We start from the raw sequence: 27,940 nt of genomic DNA, 5'->3' as shown, positions 1-27,940 counted from the left end.
AGCTTTAAAAATTAATAATAATAATAAAACAAACCTTAGATGTTATATTTCACTTATGAGACTATTAAAGAGACCATCATTTACAAAAGTTCAAAAAGATCAAGCTTGAGAGGAAAAATGAAAATTAGCAAGTTCTTACATTCATATATTTTTTGTACTTTTTTAAGAATTATTATTAGCCTCTTATATCATTTAAAATTTAACTTCGTGGTATTTAAGTATATTCCCCATATTATGATGCTTACTAGTTCAAGTGTTTGATTTTGTTTTTATTCCTTCACTATATAAAAAAAAGTCATTTTAGGAATCTAAAAGTTTTTAGGTAACAAGGCTACACTCTAACCTTTTAATTTGTAGCATCAATAATCAATGAGTGATGACCCTTTAAACGCTTTATTATTGATTTTTTTATAAAAGTTCAACTAATAAAAATATTTTAAATTTTAAGTATGTTATGGCAAGTGTACATAATTTATAAATTTATTTCCATTTTATACAATATTTAATAATATTAGGAATTTTTCTATTATGAAAATATTTTGTTCATATATGAATGTTTGGTGAAATGGGAAGTCATGTTGTGGTTGAGGTTGACTGCTTCAAATAACCCTTTTTAAAACTTCATCCCTCACCCACGTCCAGAGCTCTGTCTCCACCATAGCCATGGCGGCGTCTCTCTCGCACATCCCAAGCTTCTTCTCTCCGACCACCAACCCCTCCTCCACCAATCGAATCCGCACTCTATTCTATTTCAAACCCTCAATAACCCAACCCCACAAATCATTCGCAATCCTCTGCTCCCGCCGCCCGGACTACATCCCTCACCACATTTCAGACCCAAACTATGTCCGCATCTTCGATACAACTCTCCGAGACGGAGAACAATCCCCCGGCGCCACCATGACCACCAAGGAAAAGCTCGATATTGCTCGTCAACTTGCCAAACTCGGCGTTGACATTATTGAAGCAGGATTCCCTGCTTCCTCCGAAGCAGACCTAGAAGCCGTTAAGCTAATTGCAAAGGAGGTCGGAAATGTCGGCGCCGAAGAGGGTGGCCATATCCCTGTCATTTGTGGCTTAGCGAGATGCAATAAGAATGATATTGATAAGTCATGGGAGGCTGTTAAACATGCTAAGTTCCCGCGGATACATACCTTCATTGCAACGAGTGAGATCCACATGCAGTATAAGCTAAAGATGTCAAAAGAACAAGTGATTGAAAAAGCCAGAAGTATGGTTGCATATGCTAGAAGTTTGGGCTGTAATGACGTTGAATTTAGCCCTGAAGATGCTGGAAGGTACATTATCATTCATCCCTCATTGTTATATTGGAACAATCAGAATCAAAATCATCAGGATTTTGCCCCAATTATTCCCTTTCTCTGATTCTTCTGAACCTGTCATGATTAGGGTTAATTGATAACAACTATAGATTCGTTTTATGTCTATGAACAGATCAGAAAGAGAATTTCTATATGAGATCTTGGGTGAAGTTATTAAAGCAGGAGCAACTACTCTCAACATTCCTGATACAGTGGGCTATAACTGGCCTCGTGAATTTGGGCAACTCATCGCCGACATAAAAGCCAACACCCCTGGAATCGAGAATGTCATCATCTCTACTCATTGCCAGAATGATTTAGGGCTTTCAACTGCTAATACTCTAGAGGTAATCTACTAATCTTATACAATCTTTATGTTTTTCTTATAAAGTTCAATTCATATCCTAATCTATTTGGATTCCAGGGGGCTTATTCAGGTGCAAGACAATTAGAAGTAACAATCAATGGAATTGGAGAAAGAGCTGGTAATGCTTCTTTGGAAGAGGTATACAATCAAGTTCAAGTCTCCATTTTTTAACAAATTGAAAGTTATTTAAATAATGGGTCTCTCTCTTTTTCTTTTCTTTTATTGAATTTAGGTTGTAATGACTCTAAAATGCAAAGGAGAGTTATTGGGTGGTTTGTATACTGGCATTAATACAAGACATATTGTCATGGCTAGCAAAATGGTATTATTATATATTTATTTATACTTTCCTTGTAATATACTTATTATAAGTTTATAATTTATAATTATAACATTATATAAATCTTGATATATGTATAGGTGGAAGAATACAGTGGACTAATGGTGCAACCACATAAAGCTATTGTTGGTGCTAATGCTTTTGCTCATGAGAGTGGAATCCATCAGGTTGCAACAATTTACATTGAAAAGTAAAAGTTTTTTCAATTAACTTATAATACCAAATATACCCTTTGTAGGATGGAATGCTAAAGAACAGAAACACATATGAAATCATGTCTCCTGAAGATATTGGACTTTACAGATCTAATGAATCTGGTCTTACACTTGGAAAACTCAGGTATATTCATATTCTTATTATAACAAGTTATTTATTTATTTTTTGTTATTTTGGTTCCTTGAATATATTAAATTCTTTATACAAGATAATGATTTTTAAATATTGTACAGTGGACGCCATGCTTTGAAATCTAAACTTTTTGAGGTAAACTCATTGATTTTTTATTTTTTAAATTAAGCAACCAATTATTTAATTGTTATGAATTAAATATTTATTCTATTTTCTCTTCAGCTTGGTTATGACATTGATGGAAAAGAACTTAATGATCTTTTTTGGCGATTTAAATCCGTAGCTGAAATGAAAAAGGTACTAAAAACTAAAAACTTTTTTTTTTATTGTATCCAAGATTATATTAATTTCTAAAAAACCTAATAAAATTATTATGTTTTTAGGTTATAACTGATGATGATTTAGTAGCATTGGTATCAGATGAAGTATTCCAGCCCCAAATTGTTTGGAAGTTTGGAGATGTTCAGGTATTTTTCATTTTCATTTTCATTTTCCAATTAAAAATATATATAAATATTTTTATAATAAATTGACAGGTTACATGTGGGACCCTTGGTTTATCAACAGCAACAGTTAAGTTAATAGACAGTGAAGGAAAAGAACACATTGCTTGTTCAACTGGAACAGGGCCTGTTGATGCAGCTTATAAAGCAGTTGATCTCATTGTCAAGGTTCAAATCATAAATCTTTTTGTAAGGGTAAAATGGTCATTTTGGATTTAAAATTATGATTTTTTTTTTTTTTTTTTACAGACGCCTGTGAAGCTGTTGGAGTACTCAATGTCAGCAGTTACAGCAGGAATTGATGCAATTGCAAGCACACGTGTTGTAATTAATGAAGAAAACAATCAGACAACAACTCATTTAACTGGAGGAACGAATGCAAGATCATATAGGTATGTATATAATATATTATATCTGTTTTTAGAAAAATAAAAAAAAAAGTTATATAATTGTTTTTTTTTGTTTGATAGTGGAACAGGGGCATCAATGGATATTGTGATATCAAGTGTGAGAGCATATGTTGGAGCTCTTAACAAGATGTTAGGGTTGAAAATGCAATCAAAATGAAAGTATAATTTTATATAATTGGGGGTGTGTAATGTTTGTTTTCTTGTAGTAATTAGGGCTTTCATTCGCGGTTTTTTGTTTTTAAATAATTGTGACATAAATTTGAGAATTTTGGATTTGTTCAGCTCTGTTGTGTTTTGATGCCACTGGTGTTGTCTAAACTTTCTAAAAAAAATGCATAGAAAGTTATTAAATGATTCTTTTTTTTTCCCCTTGAAAATGATCTAATTCAATGCATTTAGGGGTTCTGCCTTTTAATTTTGAATTAATAACTCTTAGTTTTTTAGATTTAGAATGTCTGATAGCCTCTTAATTTTTGCCTCTTAATTGTTCAGCAGTAGCTGAATTTTTAAAAGTTGTATATAAATAAAAAAAACCGTGTTCTAAAAATATCATAATTTTTCAATAAATCTTTTTCCTTCACTTTTTATTTCACACGACTATCTTCTTTTTCATCTCACTGTTCCTCATCTCTTAAAATTCAGATCTTAAAAGTTCATATATGGCCAAACAACCCCTTATTTGGATTTGTGTTTTAAAGTTTATTGTTATTATTTGAAAATCAAGCCAATTGAATAAAGTTGGGTCTAAATCGGCATCTTTATATTGTAATAACCGGTTTTTTGTGATATGTTGTATTATTTAAAAAAACAAAAATAGAAAATTAAAGTTAGAATCAATTTATGCCAGATTGTTGTTGAAGTTTTGTTACAGTCACTTCTATGGTGGAATTTACATGTGGTGTTGTAACTATTTTGTACCTTCAATATTCAGGAAAGAGTACTAAAAATAATTACTATTTTTGGTTATTTGTATCTAATGCGAAAAAGTAGTATATTGACGCCATAAAAAGGTGAATTTAAAGTTGAAAAAGAAAGGATATGCCAACCTAGACCACTACTTGTTTGATTCTGCAAAAAGTATTTCGAATGGAAAAATTCTCACTTTTATTTATTTATTTACTAGGTGTAAGATCGGTGTAATATAAGAGTTTATAATAAATAAAAGTTTAATATAAAGTTGTAAACATTATGTAGCGATATCTCTCCTAAATTTAGAACCTACAAAATGAGTATTCTATTAGAAAATGCTCAAAACGGTATTGTTTTAGTGTTTTTTATCGTTTCGTAGCGATATCTCTCTTTTTATAGGCTTGCGAAATACTCATACCACTACCTGTGATATTTTGTTCTATTGTAAAGATCCACATACATAATTGATTTTGAATATTAATGTATGAATATGAGTATCTTGTAATATTGTAAATAGATAAACATATAATTTCATAAGACATATTTTTGAGAAAAAAAAATAGTTGTTGATATTATTTTAACTACTAATTCACATACCTACTATTTTACTCGTAAATCTATATATTTTGTTACGATTAAGATTTGAATCCTCAACCCTCCACAAAACCCATATTTTGCTAATAAATGTTGATACCATGGACCACAGGACAGATTTAAAATTTGAACCTTATATTGGAAAAGCAATTACAAAGGTTTCTTAGAATTTATAGGATTTGGTTTTATACTGTATTGAAAGTCCTATATCGCCCATCATTTTTTATTCCAATATCCATGAGAGTATTAAAATTAAATTTATTTATGAGTTTACCAATTTTACATGTTAAACATTGATTTTGTTTTAAAATATATCTCTCAGTGTGTCCACCACAAAATGAGGTCATGCTTGCTTCTTTTTTAGTCTTTGTTCTTCCCTAACTCATGCCACCAACCCCCTCTCACTCCGCCACACACATTTGCATTTGTGCCTTTTACAAAAAGTGGATGCTTTTTGACCCATCTTTTTGCTATTATCTACATACCAAACACTTTTTTAGGGTGCCGTTAAAAAAAAACATTTATTCATAGTGTTCATCAATAATCTATTTAGGTTTAGCTTCTTTTAAGTTGATGATTATAGCTATAATTTTGAAGGTTTTATATAAAAAATAAAAACCATAATTAGAAATAGGGGTGTAAACGAGCCGAGTCGAGACGAATACTACCAAACTCAAAGCTCGGCTCGACTAAAATATTCGAGCTCGAAACTCGGCTCGAACTCGACTCGAGCCTTGATTTTAAGCTCGAGCTCGGGCTCGTGAAATACTCGACAGTCTCGAGCTCAGCTCGGCTCGGCTCGGCTCGACTAATATTTAAAAAACTCAAAATCACTAAATTGAGTAGAAAATATTAAACATTCTACATGTAAATGTCCAAACTTAGGCCTGACAATCGTGTCGTGTTCGGGTTGGCGTGTCGCGGGTTGGCGGGTCAAAATATGCCAACCCAAACACGACCCATTTAAATATACAGGTCACGGGTTGGCGGGTTTGGAACTTAAACTCATATATGACCCACCAACCCATTTATTTATACGGGTTCACAAGTTGGCGGGTTCATGGGTCAGATTTGGGTTCATGGGTCTAAATTTTAGATATTTAAGTCTTAAACATCCAAATGAAAATTAAAAACATTCATAGAAACATGTTAAAAAACTTAGTCTTATAGGTTACGACTTATAACCTTAGACCATCCACCACGAGTAATAATGTCAAAACAATCAAATGGTCTATGAATAAATTGTATATATTATATAATACCTATTAAATATTAATACTTGATACATAAATACATTTAAAAATATAATAATTTTTTTTATTAAGAATATAAACGGGTTGGCGGGTCAATCCGTTTATTTATTGAGAAACCCATATATGACCCGTTTAATAAACGGGTTGGCGGGTTGACGGGTTAGCGGGTTGGCGGGTTGAAAAACTCAACCCAAACCCATTTATTTCGTGTCGTGTCGCGGGTCGTGTCGAGAATTGCTAGCCCTATCCAAACTACCAAAAAAATCACTATTAATCACCTAATATCAATATAGCATCAACCATATATGTCATAAATGAATAATTATAAAGAAATGACATATATCTTATAAATGAACAATTATAAAGAAATGACATATATGTAAATTACACTAAGCTCGCGAGCCTTACGAGCTGAGTATTTTTGTACTCGAGCTCGGCTCGATAAGGTACTCGAGTAGCTCGAGCTCGAGCTCGGCTCGATTAAGGTCGAGTCGATTTCGAGTATTTTCCGAGTCGGTCTCGAGTTTCTCGCGAATTGGTTTGTCTCACTTACACCCCTAATTAGAAATAACTAAACATACAGTTTGATGAGATTTTGCATTAAAAATAAGGGACTTATTGCAACATAAGATATATTATTGATCATCTTGAATACAAGTTAGAAAACATAAATTTCCCAAGTAATTAAAAAAAATACTACTAATAACATTCAAATTTGGATACAAAAATTCGGTAATTAATATATTTTGAATTTGAATAATATATATTTTTTGAGAAGTGATACTATCTATATAATATATATTATTTTCAATATATATTTATTCCTATGATTAATATTTCAAATCTATTTTAATAAATAAATATATTTTTGTCACACGTCACACTCTCATTCATTTTGTCACATGTCATTTTACAGTTATTTTAAATTAATTTTTTCCACATATCATTTTATGGTTTTCCCAAGGTTCTAAATAACGTAAGGCGTAACTTGACAACAATGTCAAACCTCAAGCTTTTCCAAGCCTTGGCGAGCCACGTCATTTATAAGGCATGACTAAATGCGGCAATTTTGTATATAATTAATATATGTATATGTATTTTCAATTATTATTATATTTTATACACATATATGAGTTAAAGGCGGTGTTTTGGTAAAGCTTGACGACAGACACAAGCCTTGGAGCCATAGCACGTCATGGCGGTGCCATGATGAACTTTTTAGAACTTTGGTTTTTTTTCATTTCATTAAATTCCATATAATTTTTAAATATAATAGTAAATGCATATCAATTTCATTAATGAATTAACTTCTAATTTTAAAATTCATAAATTAAAGTCTAATTAGTTTCCTTTATTTATTTATCTAAATTATTTGTTTAAATTTAAAAGAGAAAAATACTTTAATTTTAATAATTCAATATTTTTCTCATTTTTCGTATATTCAATCTTCTCAAATGTTTAGAATTTAATATTTAATTTTCTTTTAAATTAACTCGTATAATACATGAGTGTCACACTCATGTATCCTTTCTCCGAATATTTTTTGTATATGAACAGTGTATTTTAGAGGCATCAATCTTGTAATTCGTTACTTACTATAATCAGTATATTAAATATATTTGCCGTGTTTGTATTTCTTTCGTACTTGAATACATATTGCATTAAACTCTTTTTGTTTAATTAGTTGATTGTTGACTTTTCATCTAACTATTGTATATGTTATGTAACCTATATTATATGATAACATGACATATTTGTCACTATATATTATGTGATATATAAATTGTGATACATTATGTATATATATTATGTAATACCTAACATTAAATATGTTGAGCAATATCTACTAGGTTTTGTTTATAATAAATATGTTCACTTGATTCATTTTTAAAGTAATCTTTAATTTCTTATCCTTAAATATAATGTCTTAATGAAATTCGAGTTTGGATAGTGTTAGTCACATTTGAATCCGGACATTGATTCTAACATCTATAATTTTAAACTTAAAATGCTAAAATTTACAATTTAATTTGGAAATTAGGATATTTGTTGTTCGGCTTTATAAGTTATAAGGCAAACTTATATAATATATTTATTTTGTCAACATTTGCTTAAAGAATTGAAAAGAAATGATTAAAAGAACGATGAAATATCGTTTTTATGTTCCCCATTTGTCCTAAAGGCTTTTGGACTTCTTTACAGCCGTTGATTCTTTATATAGAAGGTCTCTTTCGTTTCAAACTCTGTCACTCGTATTCTTATACACTATTAAAGTATCAAATCATTGAGTTTGACTTGCTTCTTTGTATCAAAGCAATCAAATTTCTTTGATAACTTCAAGAGTTCTTCATTTTCCAAACCTACCCACTTCAAATCCTAAAGTTGGGAGCGATTTTTTCACTCACTCGTTCCATATAAAGATTTCTGTACCCAAACGAATCGCAAGTAGAGCTCTATTGGGTTTCTGGGTATTCTCGATTCGAGTGTATGATTAACCTTTTTCCTAAATTCTGGAAAAGGGTAAGAGTTTTTCAATTCAATTATGGCGAATTTGAAGGAAGTTTTAGCGAAGAAGACAGTGGTAGGTCTTGTATTGGGACAGATTCTCTCTCTTCTTATCACCTCAACTGGATTTTCATCGTCGGAGCTTGCTAGAAGAGGTTTGTTTTTCGCATTTCATTTGTTTTTGGGGGATTTTCCATTAATGGAAACAAAATTGATCTTCCTGAAACCAGTCAAACTACCTGTAATAGTGACATAGTGTTATAAGATTAATCTCCCATAAAGCTAATAATATTTAATTCTAACGAAAAGGGGGTTTTCGTTCTCTATTCTCGACTCCTTTATTGGTTTTAAAATAGTCCAAGAAAGTGTTTTTATCTTTATTTTATCATATTTTAAAAGTCATGGTATTTGATGCTGTAAGTTGTAATTCACTTTGCTTTAGTCTTTACTCTTTTTGAGTATTCAAGCACCATAAGTTGCTTCTTATTGAAAATTAAGCATCCCAATTGTGAAAAATGCCAAAAATACATTATCTAATTTGCAAGAACAACCTATTTTGGAGAAAAGAACATCATTCTTGCCACTTTCTATCCAAAATCACACGTTTTTTTGCCAAATCTAATGTTATTTTCTCTATATTGTCTTGTAAAAGTTCATATATTTTCTAATTTTACTATTTTTTTTTGTAACTTAGGAATCAACGCACCTACTTCACAATCTTTAGCCAACTATGTGATGTTGGCAATCGTTTATGGAGGAATACTAATATACAGGAAAAGTGGGCTTAAGGTTTTTTCTTTTATCTTCAATCTGTATTTTCTTCTCACTTCATACTTTATGACTTTATTAATCTTTGTTTCTATCTAATTATGTTTTCTTTTTATATACTTTTGTAGGCTAAATGGTATTACTATTTACTTCTTGGACTTGTAGATGTAGAGGCAAATTATCTAGGTAAGCTATAAGCCTATAATATATGATTTCGAATGTTTCTTTTATACTCGATACAGAAAAAGAACAAAAAAAAGGTGTTGACTTTTTTTTATTATAAACAGTGGTGAAGGCGTATCAATACACATCTATAACAAGCATAATGTTACTCGATTGTTGGTCAATTCCTTCTGTGATCATGCTGACGTGGCTTTTCCTAAAGACAAAATACAGATTCAAGAAAATTGCAGGTGTTTCCATTTGTATTGCTGGTCTTGTTCTTGTTATCTTTTCAGATGTTCATGCAGCAGATCGATCACGTGAGTATATTGAAATTACCAAAATAATACATTTATATAATCAATTGTTGTTTTTTTAATTTGTATTTTTGTATAATTTTAGAAAGCGGAAGTAGCCCTATCAAGGGCGACTTTCTAGTGGTTGCAGGGGCTACTCTTTATGCTGTCAGCAATGTCAGCGAGGTAATCTTCTTGTCGTTTAACCTTTTTGGTCAAAGGGCAATTTTGTCATTTTGGTTAATGGTTCAATTTGGAGTTATGCAGGAGTTCTTTGTGAAAACTGCTGATAGAATTGAACTCATGGCTATGTTGGGGTTATTTGGTGCTATTATTAGTGGTATTCAAATGTATCCTACTTTCATTTTGTGTTCAATTAGGGCTTTTATAATTTGCAAAATCTAATACCAAATCATAACAATATTCCCAAATACTATAAATATAAAGAAATTAAAAACATTTTGCCCTTTTGCTTTTGTTGTCTTTAACAATGTCAATAGAAGCATACTTGAACGCGAGGAACTCAAATCCATCCATTGGTCTTCAGGAGCTGTAATCTCTCTCTCTCTCTCTCTCTCTGAAAAAGACGAAAATGCCCTCGTTATAATGAATGACATGTTTGTTTGTTTGACTTTTAGTTGCTTCCTTACACGGGATTTGCAGCAGCAATGTTTCTATTTTACTCGGGAGTCCCTGTTTTGCTGAAGGTATACAGAATTACCTTTTTGCCCCTTATCGTATGTTTGTTGAAAATTTGATGATTTCAGATGAGTGGATCGACAATGCTAAATCTGTCTTTATTGACATCCGACATGTGGTCAGTTTTGATTCGTATCTTTGCATACCATGAAAAGGTTTGTAAAAAAATAAAAATATCGATTTTAGAATATTTTAAGTTCTAATTTGGAGATATTGTTGACTTTGACTTTTGACTTTGACTTAGGTGGATTGGATGTATTTTGTGGCGTTTGCTGCTGTTGCTGTTGGGCTTGTTGTTTATTCAGGGTTTGATAAAGAAAACCATGGAGAAGTTGTTGATGAAGTGGAAGAAAGAAGTAGATATTTAGATGAAGAAGTTGGTGGTTTGAGTTCAAATAAATCATACGTAGCTATTGGTAGCAGTAGTAGTAACAGTAGCAGTAACAGTAACAAGGATGTGTCTGCTTCCACAAGTGAAAGAAAAACGGGAAGCAATACACAGATCAAGAAGATTTGATCTTGGAGGTTATTCTTACAAAAAAAGAAAAATGCATTTTGATGATTAGCAATACTAATAGTATAATTTTATAAATGAATTTAAGGAAAGCTTAATTGATGTTCTTATCTTTTGTCTTGTAAACTCTCCATAAGTATTTGGCTTTTTGGTTAAAAGCTATTCTTTTTATTAGCATTTCACCTTATGGTTTGTGGAGTTTTAGGGTTAAGAGTGTAAACTATGGGTAGGTTTGATAGGATGGAATAAAATTTCAACTATATAAGAATGAAATAAACAAAGTAATTATATAAACAAGTTTAATTTGGTTCGACTTATCACATATTTAAAATCTAACAAGAGAATTAATATGAAATGCTCTTAAGTTCATCAAATTGGAATTCGTCGATTTTTTGTGTTTTGTAAGATTTGCACAATTGTTTTTGAACTTTTTTTGGTAAATCCTCAATGTACAAAACCATTAATAAGGTATTACAATGATAAAGTATAGGTGTTCATTCATTGAATTTTTTTTTTATTTTTTATTTTTTATTTTTTTTTGGTCCAAAAATCAACTATTTTTTGGGCATTTATAATTTTAAGATACAAAAGTAAATAAAAAGTTAAGTTTTATTTTTTTTGAAAAAAAAGGTTAAATTTGTACTTCTTTTAAGTTTTAATTTTGAGGTTACACATAACCTTTAATATGGTTTCAAGTTAATAGAAAGTTTCTTGTGTTGATGTATAATTTTGTGTCCGAAGGGTAATAAAAAAGTTCATTTGACAGTGAATTCAAAACAAACTAATAATTTTAGAGGGATGATAACGAAAAAACTACTATATTTTGATATTTTTCCAGTTGAACCATCCAATTTAAATTGTTCTAAAAAATCATTCGTTTTTTATAAAAATTCTATGGCAACCACTATTACCTGCAAATACATGCCAAACAGGTAATGTCTATTTTTTATTCTACAAAAATCATTCATATCTTCAAAAAATTCTATCGCGACCCCTATTTTTTCATAAATATAGTGGTTTTTTCGATATTATATATAAGTGGTTTTTGTTAGAACAAAAAGAGAGACATTACATGTTTGACCTGCATTTGCATATAGAGGTTGTAATATAACGTTTATCCAATATGAGTGGTTTTTAAGCTTATAATAATATAATAACAACATATTTAAGTTTTATCTTTGTTTATTTAATCTCTTTTTTATTTAGAACGACAACATGCTTTAACATTCCTTATTTTAAATAATATATTCTCGTTAGATAAAAGTAGTAAGAATATATTTTAGATCTCATCATTTATAAAACTAAAATATGAAGTTTAAAATAAATATATAAGATAGATAGATACTTAGGTCATCCACATCAATGCAATGTCACTCATCTTTTAATTGTATTCCATCGTGCAATATTACATCCTTTCAAAAATTGACCCTGCTAATAAATTAACTAGTTTATACTTTATTTATTTATAATTGATATTTATTCCTTCACATTAAAAGTTCTTGTTAAAATAATAAATTATAGTTTTATTTGTGTGTTGCTTGAAGTTTGAATACTATTTTCAAAAGATATCCAAATCAAGTGCCATTTAAATTTGGCCTAGAGTTTATTCATGTACCATATTAACCAACGAATTCAATTAAATAAAAGTATGAGCTTTATAATTAGTTTATCAAGCCCATAAATTACAATAATAAGATGTGGCATAAGATTTGGTGAGATGAGTACCTAATCTTTTATCTCCATATTGAATTATGAACCATTTTCTTCAAATGTATTCTCCTCCAAAATACTTTCACACACATGATATGGGGATGAGATTTTATGAGCAATTTGGGAAAAAAATTATGGTGCATTTGGTCTCTTAACAATTAAAGAACAACATTATCTTTAATCAAATATGATTTTGCTTTACTTTCTCTTGAAACAACATAGGCAGCATACAACCATCAGTCTCTTAATACTAAACTATGACTACTTACTTATTAAAGAAACTTAGCATCACAAATCAAGTGTTCAACAACATTTTTCATTATTCGTTTCTTTATTTTTCAATCTAATCTTAAATCTATCATGAACCCTAGGATGTGTTTATTCTTTGGACTTTCTTACAACTTTCAATCAATTTGTTTCCTTGTTAGCCTCTTGCGCCTTGCTCTTGGAAACAAAAGTTGTTGGATCTGTTTTTCTGCACCCGTTTCTGATGTCACCTGTAAATAAATAAATAGAAACAAAAAACCAAATGAATCTTACATGATCCAGCTCATTTTAGCATAATCCGGTTCATTTTAGCCATAGGCCATATATTTAAATATGATGCAAAATTAAAAGAACAATCATGGGTCACATTCACTTAAAGCATCTAATCGAATGAATCTTCCAAGATCCAGCTCATTTTAGCTAAGATCCGGCTCATTTTAGCCATAGGTCATATATTTATATGATGTAAAATTAAAAGATTAATCATGGGTTACATTCACTTAAAGCATCTAATCGAATGAATCTTCCAAGATCCAGCTCATTTTAGCTAAGATCCGGCTCATTTTAGCCATAGGTCATATATTTATATGATGTAAAATTAAAAGATTAATCATGGGTTACATTCACTTAAAGCATCTAATCGAATGAATCTTCCAAGATCCGGCTCATTTTAGCCATAGGTTGTATTTATATGGCGTAAAAAGAAAAAGAAAAATCATGGGGTCCCATCCCATTTACTTCATTTAGAGAGACATGAAGACCTAATGACATGAATCTTTGAGAAACCGGGTCATGTTAGCCAAAATCCGGCTTATTTTAGCGAATGTATGATGAATTATTACCCGAATTTTGAAGGGGAAACGATGGGTTCTCACTTCATGGCCAATGCAAACTCTAACATCAATGCCAAGACTATCAACACCAATTATATTTGCTTCCTATAAAGTAAACAAAAACCAGATATTCAAAATAAATAAATAATCACAATTGACAAATAAATCCAAGAAAAAAAAAAGGTATTACCTCAACATGAAATCCATTCTTTTTACATAAAGCTCTAAGTGCAAGATTAGAGTTCATTGTGTTCTCATTCAAGTTTTCAACAATCTCATGAATCGAGTGTACAAGAATATCAGCCTCAGCATCTCTAAAATCTTTCAAATTTATTACCGACTGTAAAAAATATATATAAAAACAGTTCCATAAAATTGAAAATGTAGACTTTTTTTTTTTTTTTTAAATGTTAGTAAAGCAAGATTTATATGCATACCTGAACACCATACACAGAGAACAACTCGATTTTCATAATCTCCAATCTGTAAAAAAGTGAGGCACTCCAGTTTACATCTTCATCTGCACATAAAATAAAAAATATAATTATATGATAACTCATAAGTTATATGTTTAAACTTTAAAGCTCCATTTTTTTTTTTACTTTTTTACCTTCCCAATTCTCATCATATGTATCCCTTTGTTCAACACGAAAGAGTCTTCTTAAATACAACTCTTCATCAACAAAAGCAGGACTTAAGCATCCCAAAACAGAAACCCCATTTGAAGGATGATCCATCCTTCTAGAATATTCCATGTTAGAAGCCTAAAAGGCACCCAAATTTTATAAAAAGCTTCCAAGAACAAAAAGATAAAATGATAAATATTTAGCTCTACTATTGATATTTGATTGTATTTGTATCACCTTTGTCAAACACTTAGCAAAATAAATTGGGTGGACCCCAGCAGAATCAATTGGTATACCCCATTCCATAAATCCACCCAACATATCTGGAACCTCATCCTAATAATAATAAATAATAAACAGAGAAATTGTAGTAATGTACTTTTAAAAAAAGATAATAAAAAAGAAAGTAGGATAAAAAATACCTCATAATAGTCTTCAAAGAAAAGAATGTCATCAAGAGAAGTATCAGAAATATGACTTTCAGGGAGAGATAACATTTGATTCTCAAAAACTGGAAGATCCATTCCAATTAAAACATTCTGAAAATAAATAAAAAGAATTGTCTTAATTCTTAAGTATTAATCAAAATGTGATAAATTGTAAGCTAAGATGATTAAGGTGAAATTGGTAGTTAAGAGTTAAGAGTCTAGAAAGTTGTTACCACAGGGTTTCTTGCTTCAGGATCTTGCATTATGTTTGCATCATCTGGAACCTTAAAGTATATATCTGAAGAAAATAGAGGACATTAAAAACATGGATTTATGATTTATATTAAAGAAATATGCAGAAAAAATAACTTGTTACCACTACTTAGTGTGTGTATTGAATAAAGCTTTGAACTTCTTGATGTATGATGAATAAAGATTTGAAGCTTTTTATTTTGTGGATTTAATAAAGATTTGAACTTTTTGGAATATAATATATAAATCTTTAAAAGTTTTTCGTATATATCGAATAAAGCCTTCCACTTTGTTATGTATATCATATAAAGCATTGAACTTTTTGATGTATAACAAATAAAGCTTTGAATTTTTTTAATCTATAGCAAATAGACCTTTTATGGATTTTGATGTATACTGAATAAAGCTTTGAACTTTTTGACATACAACAAAGAAATCTTTAAAGTTTTGGATGTATATCGAATAAAGTTATGAAAACTTTGATGCATAACAAATAAAGATTTGAACTTTTTTTTTTGTATAGCAAATAAAGCTTTTCAACTTTTTAGTGTATATTTGTATACTCAATAAAGCTTTGAACTTTTTCATATATTTCAACTAAATCAGTAAAGTTGACATATATTGAATAAAGCTTTGAGCTTTTTAATGTATATGAAATAAAGATTTGAATGTCAAACCTCCACTATCATCAATCACATATGGATATTCCACCCATGAGATATGTTCATGTGGTTCAGAGTGTATTGTTCCAGGGAATATCAACAATCCACTACTATTACCCTAAAACAACCAAAAGTAGACCATAATTTTTTCATCATCAACTAATCAAAACTTGAAAGATTTATGCATCAATAAGTAATATGTGTTTAAGTTTAAGAACCTCGATTGTTGTCTTTGCAATTTCTGCACTTGTAAGCTTAGTTTCACGAACTCTTTTGCAATTTTTGATTTCTTCAAGTGGATGATATCCATTTTTTGCAACATAACTTGATGATGATGATGATGATTCAGGGACTGAATCAGGATAATCTGCAGCAACTGAAACTTTGGACATGCAATTTTTTCGACCAATTCGCCTCCAATTTAATCCAACATCTCCAAGAAACTGATTTTTGTATCTGAATCTGGATTTTTTAATAGACATACACCCAATTTAGATAACTGTTTTAAGTTTTGTGGGTTGCCAAAAGATGAATAAAGTATAAACCTTGATTCTAAATTATCACAAGTTCTTGTAATCTCAGGAGATCGAATCCAATTGCTAGTGACTCCATATGATGTAGAGCAACCAATGCCTTCAGAATGACAAACACCACATGAAGAACCTAAAATCAACCAAAAAAAACCCTACAAAATCAATATAATCTGTGGAAGAACAACATTTCTAGCTAGGCTGATTGGAAATAGGGCTCAAACAGATTATCGTTCCTGATTGCAAAAATCAAAGAATTTGACCAAACAATCAGTTGAAGGTTTTCGTAGAAACATAAACTTTGATTTCGTATGTGATACTAAACCCGAGATTTGAGTAATTATACGATTTCTTTCGGGGTTCATACGAATTCCTTATACGATCGAATTGGTCGAATATGTATCCATGAAAATAACTCGTTATACAAACTGCCCTCAAACAATGACCTCAAGTTTTTAGTAAGTAAAGCATACGAATACGAATGATTACACAGTAAAATCTACATGTATTGAAAGAGACGGGATTTGTATTTTTGGGGTTACCGATGGAAATAAACCGAGGTGCTGCAATCACCATCTGTTGAAAGAGATGGGAATCGCTAAAAGTTGAAAGTGGCAGCGGATTTCATAACAGAAAGCAGCTGATATTCTGCAGATATTGCGAAGAGAGATTTGGATTTGAGTTTGTTTTTGTTTTGTTTGCAACTTTGGTATCGAAAGACTGCGGAAATACACAAATGGAAAGGTCTTTGTCCAGCAATCGACAAACCTGGCACCTGTGCACAGACTTCTTCCAACCCAGTTAAAGCAAAAAGCCCATTTATGTGAGAGTGTACAAGTCTGGATGCACAACGTACAACTCTATCTTAGCAGTGAGTGTACGATTATTTGGATGACATTGACAAGTTCTATATTGATGTCTATCATTTCGGATAAAGTTTTGTTTTGTTTTGCTTTTTTTTTTATTATTATTATTATTATTATTATTTATGCTATAAAATTATGTGGTTTTTCAAACTAAAATCCAAAGGGACATCGGATTAAAATGTTATTTTAGTATAATAATACTAAAAAACTTATTTTATAAAAATAATAATGCATTATAGTTTCATGTTATTAATCTAATTTATATTTTATTGATAATTAAAATTTAACTTTGTTAAAATATTATAAATATCAATTAGAGTTTGAAACACTTTATTCGCTTATCAGTTATCATTCTCTTGACGTTGTCATATATAACAAAATCTTATAAAAAACGATAATTTTTTTTAGATTACTGATTCAACAAAAATAGAAATTTTTAAAGATGTTTTACCAAAAAAGAATCTTAATTTAAAACCTTTGTCAACTATAAGGGCGTCAAGTAGGGTCAAAAGTATGAAGACAATAACGACTCAAATTTTTGAAATAGTAGAACCATGTATGAAGAAACAAATATAAAGTGAACTTTGTAGATTCGGCTTGAATATATACTATCATTTCTTGGTTAAAGTAAATAACATAAGCATACAACTACAATATGAAACAATGCATATTGACAAGGCAATGAGTAGTATGAGATGATTGTGAATTGTGTCAAGCTATAACCTTTTATTTAAGGACTTAATTTGATGTTCATTAAGAAAAATATTAAAAGAATTTTTAACGATGGAACCTTTTGAAGAGAGTTATGTTGATTCATTGAAACTAGTACATGAACTTTCACCTAAAAATCATTGAGGATTGTGTATTTTATTCACATAATTGATCAAGCTACGGTTCATTAGAGCAAAGGTTTGGGCAATACGAACAATATAATGATATTTTTATTTCTTATTCACACTAGAAAAGTTAAAGTCATCGAATGCTGATAAACTAAACCCATGTTGCAAAAATCTTAGAATAGTTTTTACAAATTGTCATATCTCATACATCCGTTGTGACTATTTTATTCAACAGATTGGAATTGTTACATAAAATTCTAATTGAATATAATACAGGTAACACAATACTAAATTTCTTAAAAATGATAAACATTTATCCAATTATTGTCTAGCATGCAAAACATTTTTGGCCGTTCTCATTACAGATGCATCAACGTAGAGAAACTTTTCACAACTAAAACATCTAAAATATTATTTGCGTTCTACCATGTCTTAAGAGATTAAACTTTTTGGCTTTGATTTCAATTGAGAATGAGTTTCTTGTAAATATTGATTATGACAGTATAATAAACGAATTTGTTTTTAAACATGCTTGAAGATCAATGTTTAGAAAATAGTAATGTGTATCTTCTTTTGTAAAGCTGCTTGTGATAGTTTTAGTGTTTTAGTAATGAAGGAAGACTCGCATTCGTGCTTATGACTCATGACTCAGGTATGTAATTTACGAGATTGTTGTTATTAACTTTAAATTTTGAATTTAAAGGTCCGAATCTTAATTGTCTTTTCGTAGCTTCCTCTCCTCCTCTCACGGTCCATAATAATGGTCTTCACCCTAATAAATGCAACAATTAGTTTTCTCTTACTCCTACATACATGTCCAAACTACCGCAATCTTCATTCTCATAATTTCTCGTTAATTGTCATCACTCCTAACGAGTTTTCAATTGTTTACTTGGAACCCGGTCCAACAAGATTTTACCATAAATCCACCTCAACATCCTCTTTTTTGTGACCTCCATCTTCCTATCATGCTCTTTCTTAGTTGTCCAACATCCAGATTCATACAACATAGCGGGCCTTACACTCACCTTGTAGAGTTTCCCTTTAAGTTTCAACGGGACCATCTTGTTACACAAAGCTTTATTGGTCACTCTCCATTTTATCCATCATGCCTTTATAAAGTAAGTGACATCATCATGAACACCTACATCCTTATGAATGTGAAACCCTATAAACTTAAAGCTTCCATTTGTTGTAGGACTTGTTCACGGATACACACTTCTACCTCTTCGCCATTTTGCTCCCCACTAAAATTGGACCATAGATAATTATTATTAGTTGTGTTAATCTTAAGTCCATTTTCTTCCAATTTACCATTCTAGGTATCCAACCTACCATTAAGGTCAATCCAAATCCCCTTGATCAAAACAATATTGTGAGCAAAAACCATGCACCATTGTACCTCTCATGTATCTTGTGAGATACCTTGTCCATAATTAGGGTGAAGATGTAAGAGCTAAGAGTCGAACCCTGATAGAGCCTAATTCCAATAGGAAAAAACTTTGTGTTGACAAATGAAGTCTAGACAAATGTTATAGACCGACATTACATGTCACAGATAGCCCTAGCATAACACCTTGAAACCCTTTTGGCTTCTAACATCCTCCAGATCATCTCCCTTGGAACATTGTCATATGCATTTTCCTTGTCGATGAACACCATTTGGAGGCTTTTATTTCTTTCTTTAAACTTCTATATAAGACGTCTAAGTATGTGGATCATCTCAGTCATCAACTTCCCACACATGAAGTCAAATTGGTTTTCAACTACTACTGTATTTTGTCTTATCCTAGTCTCCAGCAGTCTCTCAAAACTCATTTGTATTACTAAGTAGTTTAATACTTATATACTTGTTGCAACTTATAGCGTCTAAGTTCTTAGGATATCTCCTTCAATGTTTTAGGCATTTATGGCAGATGTTTGGAGTTTGGACCATGCATTTCCTAACGTCCAAATTAATCAAGCCATAACTATTAAGAAAAATAAATAGATACTTTGTCACGTGATGAAAACTATATCTGGGCTTTAAAAATCTACTTTTGGGTTTTTATTTTGCAAGACCTAGAAGTAGAACTCCTATTATTTGTAATATTGGTTTCTTCCAAAATTGCTTAACTAAAGTAAATAATTTGTCATTTTATAGCAAATAATGCAAGTCCTTCTCCCTCCCTTGTATTTATTGACAATACATGGTTCAACTTCAACAAATAACAAAACACAAATTTTGTTCATATGTTTATCTCCCTCCTCAATGGTATTGGTATACACCCTTCACAACATCTAACAATATCAATCAATATTACATCATACAATCAATCATACATTAACAAAAAAAAAAAACATTTCCATCTTTACACATCCCAAATAAAACTTTCGGGCCCAAATCATTTCTTTTTTCACGTGTGTTTTGGGCGTCATAGATTCCGGAAGGTTCTCACTCTCACTTCTTACCTTAAACTTCACCGGAAATTTACCTATAGCCACTACCATATGGTGGTGGTTGCCCATAACCACCACCACGACCCAAACCCATCATTGGGTTGTAAGTTCCAGATGCATATCCGGCAGTTGGAGGTTGCATCTGGAACTGACCCATGGGTGGGTTTGGGTACCCACCAGCACCAGGTCCCACCCCTGGACCTGGACCCATCATGGGGTTGGGTTGGGGTCTTAGTGCACCCATACCAGCCCGACCGATACCCGAACCGGAGCCCATGGCCTTACCCATGGCTACATTTGAAGTAGCCATTGGTGTTGTGTTGGTTTTCTCCATTCTCCTTTCCTTTCTATTTAAAGCTTCAAAGTCAACTCCAATGTCAGACAATGGGTTCGTTTTAGCTGCAAAAAAGATTTATTAATATTATATTTAATAATATAATTTTCTTTTTTTAAATAAAAGTTTATAAAACTTACATCCGGCTATATTGAGATTAACAAGGCCACGGTTTAATGTATCAGCCCAAACAGTGGATTTTGTTTCGAATTTTGCTGGTTGTTGAGGAACTAAAGCAAGAGCACCAGTTGAAGAATTCAAGGTTGTTGGCTGTGGCTGTGGCTGTTGATAGAAACTTGAAGGGTTTGACTGGGCGGCAGGTGTGGCGGTGACTGGCGGCACGGGTGGAAGTGGAGCTGAAGAGCCTTGTGGTTCATAACCACCGTAAAAGTTAGCCGGTTGACCATTAGAACCAGGAAAACCGGAGCTCATTTGACCTGGAAAACCACCATGAGTGGCGGTTTGACCACCATGGGACACGAATTGACCACCACCATGAGGTTGACTTTCTAGTGGTTGACCCTGAAAAGGTCCAGATGGTGGCAGGAGACCCGCTAGAATATCGGTGTTTTGGTCAAAACTGCTTCCATATCCAAAGTTATTGACAGTGTTTGGTGTCGGGGCGGCAGGTTGTGGTGGTGGTGGTGGTTGACCGTTTTGACCAACAGTGGCAGCGGATGCTGACTGGGGAGGAGCTGAAAATCCAGCTGTAGAAGGAACAGCTCTAAAAGGACCATCACCAAATGGATCTTCAAATGCCTGCATAGAGAACACCATGGCTGAATAGAAGTATCCCAAGAGGGTAATTTAGTAATTTGGCTAATACCTGACTAGAAACAGTGGAGGTTGAAGATGATGCCACAAATGTTTGACCAGAAGGAGGATTTGAGTTTGTGTCAGAAGTTTCATATGTAACAGGAACAATAGCCAACGAATTCAACGAGAACGGGTCCCCAAACAAATCCATGTCACCACCACCTGATACTGGCGGCGGCGGTGGCGGTGCTGCTGCCGCTGCTGTTGTTCATAAACAACCACACATTCAGATACAAAAAAATCACTACAAATATATTTTCAAAGTAAATTATTCACACCTTGAAAAGAGCCACGAGGATCAAACTCATCAAAACCGTTATTCTCCGTGTTCATGGTGGCTGCAGGTGGAGGTGGTGGTGGTGCAGCAGTTACTGGCGGTGGAGCAACAGTTTCACGAGTGGTGGTTACTGGCGGAGGTGAGGTTTTTGGGTCTCCATTAGCCACAGCATCTTCATAACTAGGAGGTACCCCTTCTGGTGATCTCTGAGATTGATCATCAGCTTTCACATTGCTTCCTCTGCAATAAAAACAAACACATAACCACAATGGGTCCCACATAAACAAAGAATATACATATATACATATAGATATATAGATATAGATACCTTGAAGAATAATGGGCTTCATCATCATAAGCACGTTGTTCCCTTTCTCTATCAGAGCTTCTACTTCTTCTGCCATAGTTTTCGGCATCAAAGCTTCTTCTACCTCTGTTATATTCATCATCACCCCATTCTCTTTCTCTTTCTCTCTCTCTTCCATATCCATTATTACTATTACTATTATCATCTCTGCTTCCATATCGACCTTCATATCTATCATCTTCATAGCCTCCTGCTCCTGGATATGATCCAGGTCTGTATTTTGCACTTCCAGATGTTTTGTGAAACCTGATTTGATTCCATTCTTGTTGTCACATTTCTTGTAAAAGAAAGATAATAAAAAGTTTCTACTTTTTTCATGTTTGGAAAGTTTTTGAGTTAATTAAATCTTTAAAGAACTCACTTGTCCCAGTTGGCAGCAGCTTTCTCTCTAACTTCCTGTAATTTTTCTTTATCATTGACTAAAGCCACAAGGCTTTGTGACTTCTTCCTTACATTGTTCCCTTGATCTCTTCCAGTATGATCAATATATTGAAACTCAGACAATGTCTAAACATAGAAAAAAGAACATATAATTAATAATCATTAAAAAAATAAAAGTTTTTCCCATAATTTAAAAGATAAAGTAAAAGTTTACTCACTGTTATCTGGTAAGAATGTTCCTTAATCTCATCTATGACACGTTCTGATCCGTTTGCTACCAAGTATTCAAGAACAGTCAAACCCTGGTCAACACAAAAAAAAATCACTATTAGATTAAAGGAAAATCATTTGGGTATATGATTTTTTACATATTGACTAAACTAACCTTGTACACATGGCGCCAGTTTTTTCCAGTGTCATTAACTCGCTTCCAGATTATAGACATTATCATCTGGTATTCATGACTGCATATAATGAAAGGTGTGAATCTTTTGAGGAAAAAAGAATTTGATTTTTTGTTTTTTTTAATGGAAAAAGGAAATGTATTGTACTAGTTTCTTGAAGCGAGTGCAATATCAGCAAGAAGAGATCCATGAGGACCCCATGTCTCATTACTAGTAGCATCAAGAACCTGGGAAAACATCAAAAAAACAAAGATTAAAATGTTAATAATGTGAGGTAAATGATTCAAAATGTATAAATTGAAAAGGGGAAAGAGAAAAATAGAAAGAAAGTTACCTTCTGTTCAATTGAAGGGACTTTAAGAACTTTCTTGTTGACTCCTCTTTTACTGCATGGAATCGATTACAAGATCAAGCATTATGAGAGTATAAAAATTTAATTACAATCTATTGGATTAGAAATTGAACTTACATGTCCCTGACAGTTTGATCAAAGGCCTTTTTCATTGTCCCCAAGAAGGATGCAAATACTCTTCAGCTGAAACAGGTTTAGGGTAAATCAGAAGAGAACTTATCAAAATTAAGGAGATTCAAAATAGTTTGCAAAAACGAGTTCATTTAGGAGAATTATAAAGCTCATACTCATGTTAATGTGTATCATTGACTAAGTAAATAGTATTATAAATTATGATTACAACAATTACTATGGGTAAGTTGACTGTTTTCCTAAAACCTTGGAGTAGGGTTCAAGGTATAAGAAGGTTTCCTTAAATTATATGAAGCTTGAAAATGAAACAAGCAATCTAACGTGAAATTTTAAATCGAAACCATTGAAGTATACACCTATAGGGCTATAGCATAATGATTGATTATAGACTCCCAAACCGACACTCAATTTTCTGGAGAATTTTATCAAAACCCTGACGATGAACAACACAGCCAAAAGAAAATCGTTATACAGACTCTATTGGAGGGAAATGCCAAAGACGAAAACCCAATTCGGATGAATTGACTGGATAATTATAGATCAAATCATTCATCAAAAGAAATTGCAACATTCTCAATAGTATATGAGCTACCGACATCCAAAATATATGATCAGAATTACCCAATTTCCATAGAAATTCAAAGAAAAAAACAAGATCTAAAAGAAGTAGCGGATCAATCAATGGAAATGGAACAATCCTGATCCAAGCAAGTGAAATATATCAAACCTGGTCAAACAGAAGGCGGCAGATCTGAAGATAACGGTATCCGGGTGTTGTGAGTTGTCGGAGACGATGAGAACAGAGGATTATGGAGGTGAAGACGGAGAAAGAAAACAAAATTGGAATCGGATACGCAGGAATTCCCCACCGTTTGAGTTGAAAGTTGAAACTGATTGAAAAAATCAAAATCAACGATTGAGGATTGGGTAGTACTACTGTATCATGGCGTCTGTCAAAGCAACAATTTAGGGAGAGAGAGAGAGAGAGAGAGAGAGAGATATGAAGAAATTATACGGAGAGATTTGTGGGATACAAGAAGTATTTTGATGAAGAATAGGAATAGTAAGTAGTCGCTTTTTTCTTTATACTTTTTAGGTGGTACGTACCAAGTCTTTCTTGTTCGATCCATGTGGTGTATATATTTATTTTTATGTCTAAATATAACCTTATTGCTTATTATTTTGTCATATTTGTATGATTCTAGATACTAAATATGTTAGCTCAACTATAAAATTTATTGAAATAATCAATTTATTTTAATATTTATTATTATTATTTTAAATATTACATAATCCCTAGTGTCTCTCACTCATATTATCATCAACTCAGTAAGCGAAAATTCATTTGTCTCTATTTATCGTTGGTGTGTTGATAACTTTTTCTTTTTATATGTGTCCCTAGTCCCTACCCTTCTCACCCACCGTCCTTTTTTTTCGATCAGTTTTCATTGAATCTGTGTCGAGTTAATATGAGCGGAGGGAGGAGGAGAGATTGTTTAAAGTTGGAAAAGAAAATGATGTTAATTCAGTATTAAAAAATTAATTTGTTTATGTAAATCAATTGTTTATGTCTAATGGATCATGCAATTAAATAATGATGTAAAAATCAAAATAGATTAAAGGAATTAGGTAATTGGGAGGTTAAACGGTCATACATCCCTTTAAGGTAAATGCTACTTTCATAATTTACCTATAATATGCAAAACGCGAGTAAACAATGAAAAAAAATGTGAAGGGGGAGAAGGGCAACATAAACAAAACAATAAACTTGAAATTTAAAAATGAGATATTAAGCAAACTAAACCATATAAATAATTTTAAAAAAAATAATAATCATTTTTTTAATTTTTAAAAAATGATCACTTACTTCAAATGTCACATTCCGAATTTTATCTTCAAATTTCAGAGTTGTTTTTTAGTTTTTTTTCGAAGAAATCTTTTTATTTATATTCGAAATATCCATCAAGGTTCTAAATGGCGTGAGGCGTGGCGTGGCGGCAAGGTCAAACCTCAAGCTTAACATGCCATGGCGTTTTTCAAGGCGTGATGTAAGGCGGCGATTTTGTATTAATTTAAAATTATATTACCACATAAATATAAATTTATATTAAATATAACTACTTTTTAGAAGTGTTAGATCAATAACTAGTAAGAAAATTTTAACAAAAACCACAATACTTGTATCTCCGATTAGAAAAGACATAACAAAGAGCAAAAAACTGTGTCTCAAACGAAAAAACACGCGCCATAACACGCCATAACGCGCCATGGCGTGCCATATCACGCCTTGCCACGCGCCACGCCTAACAGCAACGTTATGAGGCTTTTCGTAACGGCGGAGCCACGCCTCACGCCATGACGCGCCTTTTAGAACACTGATATCCATTATGAAGAGTTTCATGTCATCGTTTTTCAATGAAATTTATGATTATATGTTCTAATATCGTGTATACTTCACATTTATTATTTTATTTAACTTTTTATTATATTTAAATAAACAAAATATCTTAAAAATATGGAATTGTTCAATTTCAGACTTGTTCTTGAAATTATTGAGTTTTTTTAGAACTTCAAAATTTCAGTCCATAATCCAAAAATCCACACTGTCAATCCGAAATATATATTCTTGTCGGAAAAAAAATGTTTTTCCTTAGTCTGGAATATCATTTCGGGCTATGTGATTATTTTTGTTAAAAGCAATTGTTTTTATTATTTTCTTCAAATAGATATTAAATTGTGGTTAGAATATTACTTAATATCCCTTTAAAAAGAATGGCAAAATTAAGAAGATAGATACTTAAAAAGGATGGCAAAATTAAGAAGATAAATAATTAACAAAAATCACAACAACTTAAAAAAATTTAGGACTTATATTACTCATTAGGCCGGTGGGTGAACCCTAAAGCGCGCATTGCGGTGCCTGATGTGGCGTCATAGTGTACGGTGCACACAACATCGACCCCCCCCCCCACACACACACAAGCTAATACGGTATGACCACCGCACCACAAGCCCTTACCGCACTATTTTGTGACTGTTGCTCGCTTTGGACCGTTGGCAAACGGTTAAATTTCAATTTTTTTTTGTTTTTTTCTTAATAATTCAACTACAAATTCAACCCATATCTAATATATATATATATATATATATATATATATATATATATATATATATATCACACACAACTCTCTCAATTTTACAACTTTTCAAACCTATTTTTTTTCAAAAATGAATCCAAACAATCCTTAATTTAGCGCTCAGAGCAAATCGTATCCAAATGTTCCGTAACACTCGATTCCAAGTAGGGAATTATTTTCGATTTGTTTATGATCTCTTTTTGGGCACGACATGGAGAAGGAAGAAGGAGGAGGAAGGGAGCAAAGATCAAGCAAGCAAGTCCCCATTCTTCATCTTGGAACTCTTTTGGACCTTTGTAAGTGTCCAAGACTCGATTTTTATCATTCCAAGTTATTAGATCTTGAGTTTTGTCCCTTTAGTTTCTTGTTCTTGAATGATGGAATTGCTAGACCTCATAAAGTTTTACAACTTTATGAATCTCTGGGTCAAGATAAACTAGTAGTGACTTGGATCTAGATTATAATTAAGTTTTGATGTCATGCATAGAGATTAGGTCATAAATCCTCATTTTGACCTAATATGGGTTCAAGACATGCATTGGACATGTATGTCTATAAAGCACTAACCTTTGGGATGGTTTTCGTGTTAGAATCACTTCTGGAAAAGGATGAACTTTGGACTTTAAGGATTAGGTGATTATTGGTTAAGCCCTTGCATTATTAAGCTTTATGGGTTGGGTTTTGGACCTTTATGGGTAATCTCATTGGATAAAGTTGGAAACATTATCCTTCTAGATCATATTTTGGGCTAGATTTGAGTTTTGGAGCTCTTGGAGTCGAAGAAAACAATTGCATGTATTAAGCTGTTGAAACTCAGGCAACCACGGTGTGGTTGCAAGTCAACACGACGTGTTGGCTGAGAGTTTTCCCGACTGTTTGGATGCTGGAGGAACACGGTGTGGCCAAGGGAAACACAGCGTGTTGGGCCAACATGGATTGTTGACTTTGACTTTTGACGTTGACCAAGTTTGACCTAGGGGGTATTTGAGGTATTTTGAGTTGTATATGAGAATTGGTCACTATTTGATGAGTAGGTGATGGGTAGAGCTGATATTCGAAGTCGGGACCTATTCGGCTATTGTTTAGATTCAGAGGAGAGTCTCTTTACTGTACTATGGGTTGAAGGCACCAATGTCGGCCCATTGGATTATGTATTATTGGAAGACTAAGGGGTGACCCTTGGCATTGTATGTAAGACCCAGAAGTGGCTCCTAATAAATTTGTATGCAAGACCAGGGTTTGGACCCTAGCAGTTAAGTAGATTGTGAGTTGTAGATTGTATGCTTGTTGTCTTTGTG

The 27,940-nt window shown here is 32.2% G+C and overlaps 4 protein-coding genes across 4 annotated transcripts; 2 read left to right on the top strand and 2 right to left on the bottom strand.

Moving 5' to 3' along the window:
* Positions 1-571: 571 nt before the first annotated feature.
* Positions 572-3,571, top strand: LOC145094498 (2-isopropylmalate synthase A-like). The gene is made up of 12 exons (XM_079032670.1): positions 572-1,298; positions 1,456-1,669; positions 1,747-1,827; positions 1,922-2,011; positions 2,110-2,196; positions 2,268-2,368; positions 2,479-2,512; positions 2,600-2,674; positions 2,761-2,844; positions 2,914-3,048; positions 3,130-3,272; positions 3,351-3,571. The coding sequence occupies exons 1-12, from the start codon at positions 664-666 to the stop codon at positions 3,445-3,447; spliced, it is 1,776 nt and encodes a 591-aa protein (XP_078888796.1). The 5' UTR covers positions 572-663; the 3' UTR covers positions 3,448-3,571.
* A 4,724-nt stretch (positions 3,572-8,295) lies between these two features.
* LOC145094510 (uncharacterized) lies at positions 8,296-11,164 on the top strand. The gene is made up of 10 exons (XM_079032677.1): positions 8,296-8,706; positions 9,246-9,340; positions 9,448-9,505; positions 9,607-9,801; positions 9,884-9,963; positions 10,045-10,127; positions 10,278-10,329; positions 10,416-10,484; positions 10,545-10,631; positions 10,721-11,164. Exons 1-10 carry the CDS (start codon positions 8,589-8,591, stop codon positions 10,991-10,993), a joined length of 1,110 nt encoding a protein of 369 aa, XP_078888803.1. The 5' UTR covers positions 8,296-8,588; the 3' UTR covers positions 10,994-11,164.
* Positions 11,165-12,871: 1,707 nt separating this feature from the next.
* LOC145094485 (Pentatricopeptide repeat (PPR) superfamily protein) lies at positions 12,872-17,095 on the bottom strand. Its single transcript, XM_079032664.1, has 12 exons — positions 16,841-17,095; positions 16,314-16,431; positions 15,987-16,230; positions 15,784-15,886; positions 15,088-15,152; positions 14,849-14,965; positions 14,664-14,762; positions 14,411-14,564; positions 14,238-14,320; positions 13,991-14,140; positions 13,810-13,905; positions 12,872-13,197 (listed from the first exon to the last, which is right to left on the bottom strand). The coding sequence occupies exons 1-12, from the start codon at positions 16,872-16,874 to the stop codon at positions 13,105-13,107; spliced, it is 1,356 nt and encodes a 451-aa protein (XP_078888790.1). The 5' UTR covers positions 16,875-17,095; the 3' UTR covers positions 12,872-13,104.
* Positions 17,096-20,150: 3,055 nt separating this feature from the next.
* Positions 20,151-24,569, bottom strand: LOC145094474 (clathrin interactor EPSIN 2-like). The gene is made up of 12 exons (XM_079032658.1): positions 24,233-24,569; positions 23,491-23,556; positions 23,356-23,407; positions 23,169-23,248; positions 23,003-23,081; positions 22,836-22,919; positions 22,598-22,743; positions 22,198-22,482; positions 21,871-22,109; positions 21,603-21,793; positions 20,917-21,535; positions 20,151-20,841 (listed from the first exon to the last, which is right to left on the bottom strand). Exons 2-12 carry the CDS (start codon positions 23,523-23,525, stop codon positions 20,474-20,476), a joined length of 2,178 nt encoding a protein of 725 aa, XP_078888784.1. The 5' UTR covers positions 23,526-23,556; positions 24,233-24,569; the 3' UTR covers positions 20,151-20,473.
* Positions 24,570-27,940: the final 3,371 nt, after the last annotated feature.

Source organism: Lactuca serriola, chromosome 1 (genome assembly GCF_051521515.1).
Source record: "Lactuca serriola cultivar US96UC23 chromosome 1, Lser_US96UC23_V15, whole genome shotgun sequence".
In the NCBI taxonomy this organism is placed as follows: Eukaryota; Viridiplantae; Streptophyta; class Magnoliopsida; order Asterales; family Asteraceae; genus Lactuca; species Lactuca serriola.
The sequence above is the reverse complement of the archived record's forward strand: the minus strand, read 5'-3'. Positions and strand labels throughout refer to the sequence as shown.